A 5,092-nucleotide genomic window follows, 5' to 3' on the forward strand; every position below is an offset into this window, starting at 1 on the left:
TTGGAATTTCCTCACTTTTACAGGTCTTTAAACAAGATTTTTATACATTCACGTGTAATCAATGAGACCAACACATGAAATGATCCTTAACATAAAACACTGTTTTAGAGTGATTTTGCAGTTAAGGCAACTTAAATATGAACTTCTAATGTGGAAAAGGTAGTTTTTACATGCTGGAAAACTGATGAGCTGGCCACAGTATTTCTGTCAGAAACTGAAATTAAGTTTATATTTTAAATGCTTGCTTTCTTTCATGAAGCCAATCTGCTTCTCATATCCTTAGCCTTAAAAATACATAAATTTGGTATCTGGTTATTGAGTTTTTAAGTTGCCGAGTAGAATAATTTAGTTATTCATAAATACAGAGCATAAGGAAATCCTTCCTGAGTGCAAAACTACCTTTAAAATGACCATCTAAATGAGTGAATGATACAAGTACACATCTTGATTTAATTTTGACTATTAGCTATTTCTTATCTTAATATATATTTTTCTATATTAAACTTGTAATGTCTTAACATTTCCCTATAAACTGGCATGTCCAAATTGATTTCACTAACAGTTTGTGTAATATAAAAACTATGAGATCAGGATCAATGTCAAGTTTTGGAGAGAAAAATGAACTTGGATTGTTTTTTACTCCAAGGCACATGTTCAAATTTATCCCATATACATGTAAAAGAACATTAAAATATTTCTCAACTGTTCATGCAGAAAGTAAAACACAACACATTCCAATAATACTTTTATCATATAGATAATATAACAAAATACTTGGAACAGTTAAAAGAGAGGCACTCATTGAAGTACACATAAAAATTTCAAAGATTAAAAAGCAGTTGGAAAAAATACTTCTTAGTCACTTAAAATTTAATTACTTGCACATTTTAATGGTCTTGTATATTTTGGTAGTAAAATGTTTTTACAAACTTCTAGCCATTTCAAGTACCTCAAACATATAAAGAACCAGGAATATTCTTTTTTCTTCGTAATACATTCAAAAGTATCCACCATCTTGACAGAACTGTTATTATAGTAATAATTTTCTTATACCTGATTATAATATTTCTATAGAATGGAAAACTGATTTTTCTTTGGAAGGGGGGAATAGTGGGAGAACTCTTTTAAAACATGTTTTAGTATTCATTTAAAATGTATTCATTCCCAAATTTCTTTACAAAAACCTTTGATATTACAATTTTATCTAGATTACATTTATAGTTTTGGAATAAACCAAACTCCTTGAATAGGGTTGCGCTAACCTTGGTTAACGTTTTTTAAAAAATTACTGACAGCGATCATACATCTACCTGAAGAGAGTTAAAAATACTAATCCTGATGAAAATATTTTTATGAAAATATTTTTTCTGAAGGACAGATGAACTTCAATATGAAATGTGATCCCAGAACAAAATAATATAAGTATAAAGTTTCCTTTTGAATTTCATAAATCAACGAAGAAATCATGAAATTTTAAATACAAAACTTTCCGTCTGAACTCTTAAGAAAATCCTATGTAGTAAAATATTTGTTTCTATATTTGCTCCTTAAGCCTACTTGCCCTTCATTTTTCAAAGGAGCACTGACCAACCACATTCACAATTGCCCTCTGCAGGGAATGGCTCAAAGTCACCGCCATGTCATCTGTCCCTTCCCCGAGGCAGCCACGGTTGAGTCAAAAAGAAATTTTATTACTTATACCCATTCTTTTTAATTCTGTTTTTATTAGTTCTCAAAGTCTTTCATAGCAAATGTCAAATCATATTTAAATTGTTTTGCTTTTTAACTCCATGCTCCAGACCAGGCTATTTCAAATTCAATACTTTGCAAATGACAATAAACAGGGCTGTTTAAAAAACTGTTAAAGAACACTTTTTCCATATAACTTATGACAATCAAATGTAAAACATGGGGCTATAATTCCCACTATAAGTTAATTATAGCTATTTTAGGCTAGAAGTGTCAAGCGAATGTTGCTTATCAAAAGACCCTCGGGTCCTCCATTTGCCTTGGACATTACCTGGCCACATAAAAATCAAATGCTCTTGCCATCTGGAAAATTAAAAATACAAGGCATCCTCCTCCAAGTAACCCGCACAAGCCTCGACAGCAAACTAAAGCAGCTTAGGTGGTAACTTTAACTTACCTCTTCTGGGCTTTAGCAAGGGGTTACTGAAAAATATTTACTTCCTGGCAGAATGTAGCTCATTCTTAAATGAAGCTTAAAACCTTAGACATCCCTGAGGAAAATTGATGCCACGAAATATGTCACTGCCCATTTATTTCCTATTTCACTAACATAATTAATACACTCCTGACACTGACTCCTTAGATGGCAGCGTTTGCATCATTTTGGACTGCAAAACAAGACGTGGCCCGTTGGTTATCTCTAGCTAAAAAACACCCGTCTTTCATTGGGCACCGTCACCGACATCTTTCTCCCTCGAAGACAAATACTTTGCAGATCTCGTACCCTCCTTACAAACCTGCGCGGGGCTTTCGGGGGGAGGGGGAGGCAAGACTTTGGTGGGAGCTGCTTCTCTTCAGCAGAGCGAGGGCTGATTGCAAAGGCGCAGGCTGGGCGCTCGAGCAATTTCCTGCTGAGTCCAGATTCCCCTCGGAGCAGCGTGGAGAGGAAGTCGGACTTCTTTTCCAGGCGGAGCCTCCACGTTGGACTTGGGGAGCCTGCGGCCGTGGGCCCGGGGCCGGGTCCCTGCTGTAGGCCGGCGGCCCAGCGCAACCAGGAGGGTCGGGAAGAGGGCTCTCAGGAGCGGCGGGCCACGCTGGACTCCGGAGACGGGGCTGCGAGGGGAACTCGCTCCCAGCGCCGCGGACTCCAAGCCCGGCGATGCACTTGAACCGGCGGCGGGGCAGCCGCCCGCCGCGTTCCGAGCGCACCCGCGTCCCGGGCGGGGCCGGACGTGGGCCTCGCGCGCTCCTCGGCCTCGGTCGAGGGAGAGGCCAGGCCCGCGGCGCGGCGCGGCGCTGGGGGCCCCACCCGGTCCCCCGGGGTTAGCACCGCCGCGGGCAGCGCATCCCATGCCGGGACCTCGAGTCTGAAAGCAGAGACCGACAGCCGCCTGCGGCAAAGCTCGGCTTACACTTCATTTTACGATTTGGAGTAAATGTCACAGGAGAGGGGGAAAGAAAGAAAGAAAAAAAACCCCTGTAAATTCGAGTTCGAGGGGGGCGAGGGCCCGGCTTGCGCGCGGCTCCGGGCGGCGCGGCGGCGCGGCGGCCGGGGGTGGAGTGCCCCGGTGGGGATTCCCGGTCTCGCAGCGCACCCTAGTGGCCGCCCTGCCCCTCGCCCGCTCCCCGCGACGCTCGCTGCGTCTCCCCGAGCTCATTAAAATCCGCAATATATTATTTCTCCCGAAGTATTGACAATGTGTGAGACTCCAGTAACCCCGGAGCTCTTGTCTGTAATCAGCGCATTTATTCACATTGAGGGAGAAGAATCCGAATTAAATCCCCGTGACCCAGATTGGGTTACAGTGTTATTTTCCCTGGATCCTCTTTTAAATCCACTCCACACCGCTTGTCCGTCTATTACATGCTAATTTAATTTTACTGTGGACGATATTTTCAGCATTTGCTGAGGACAGTAAATTTTGTAGTTTATGTTATTTCACTTTTTATGACTTTTTAACACTTAATAAAATTTTATTAGAGCACTTTTGTGTTTACAAGGCCACAAAACTCTTGGCAGGTTGTCAGAAGTCCTTTTTATTATGATCCTACTGATATACTGCGAGTAATGAAACAATCATGTCCAGAAATGTATCAAAGGCCAGAGGGATTATCCCACTTAATAGCTCCACAGATGCGCCCAGAAGAATGCGGACACGGGCAGGACTGGCTGAGAGGCGGCGGGAGGAAGGAGGCAGCCCCCGCGTCTGTCTTTACCATTTCGGTTGTTTGCCTAAGAGGCTACATGCGGGGTCATGTGACTTTCCGCGGTCTCAATTTAAAAAAAAAAAAAATTATTCTATTGCAAAATGTGCTTTTCTTTTTATTCTCCTTGTGTGGGCATTTAAGGCTGTTCTAGTGGAAGTGGAGCTGGCTCTGCATATCCGTGTCACTTTCTTCTCATTTCTAAGTGTACTTTTGTGGCATTTAAGCAGCCGATGGTGACATTGGTGTTGATCGGTGCGACTTCTCCAGCCCACAACGAGAGAAGGCACGGGGAGAGCCCCAGGTGGGCTCGAGGTGTTTGAAGGAACTCCCCCTTCTGCCAAACAGCACCTCTTACTGTTGCTTTTTGTTTTGTTTCGCAAAACAGGGGAATAGTGCCTTGAGGACTCTGCTTTCTGCCTTGTACCAAAGAACCACAGTATGCTGCTTTTATTTTATGTTGATTTTTTGGGTAAGACTTGCTCTGAGGACAATACTGCAACTTCTTTTTTTTAAAGAACCATTTTCTTTTCTTTTAAATATATATATGTTCATTTAACACACTGGTGTTAAATTCATTCTTGCTGCAAAAGAAGGCCATTGTACTTCCTGACCCCAAAAGCAAGGTGGGTGGCTTTGCTTTATAATTACATATTCTGTCTCCAGCTTCATATTTCTCTTTCTCCGTTATTTGCTAAGTGGTGTGCCAAAGTGATCAAAGAGATGAAGAAGGGAATCATACATGGCGTGATTTTGAAATTACTGTTGCTGTATCCAGAGCACGTGTTCTTCTAAACTTTGGCTTTGAGGGACTTTGGCAGTATTTTTCGCAAGTGTGTGTGTACGTGTGTGTTTCATGTTCCAACACGTCACGTTTGGATTTTGGAGTCTGTCATTGTTTAAAACAACCCCTGGGAAGCGTGCCCCTCTCTCTGGATTGCCTCTACCACACCCATGTGTGTACTCTTGGGTTCCAATGTGTATAAGGCTACTCACGAAGGCTCTTTGATTTCAACTTCAAGGGAGCAATTTTGTTCTTTGTATGTCATTTGCTAACCATGGGCAAAACTTAGTGCCTGGTCTAATAGTCTGCTGTGTGTACAGGATGGTCTAGGTTCTAAAAAGAGCATCTGAAGGCTAACACCCAACCGTTAAGAAAAATTTATGTCCTGAGACTATTTGGGCAGCCATTTTTCTC

At 42.1% G+C, this 5,092-nt stretch overlaps 1 protein-coding gene across 1 annotated transcript; it reads right to left on the reverse strand.

The window, feature by feature from the left end:
- Positions 1–782: 782 nt before the first annotated feature.
- Positions 783–3,327, reverse strand: LOC117200484 (translation initiation factor IF-2-like). Its single transcript, XM_033423473.2, has one exon. It carries the CDS (start codon positions 3,039–3,041, stop codon positions 2,544–2,546), a length of 498 nt encoding a protein of 165 aa, XP_033279364.1. The 5' UTR covers positions 3,042–3,327; the 3' UTR covers positions 783–2,543.
- Positions 3,328–5,092: the final 1,765 nt, after the last annotated feature.

This window comes from Orcinus orca, chromosome 7 (assembly GCF_937001465.1).
Source record: "Orcinus orca chromosome 7, mOrcOrc1.1, whole genome shotgun sequence".
NCBI classification, from domain to species: domain Eukaryota; kingdom Metazoa; phylum Chordata; class Mammalia; order Artiodactyla; family Delphinidae; genus Orcinus; species Orcinus orca.

What these genes read in the sequence shown, in the direction of transcription:
- LOC117200484 (XM_033423473.2), bottom strand. Translation starts at nt 3,041, where the DNA reads ATGGGATGCGCTGCCCGCGGCGGTGCTAACCCCGGGGGACCGGGTGGG.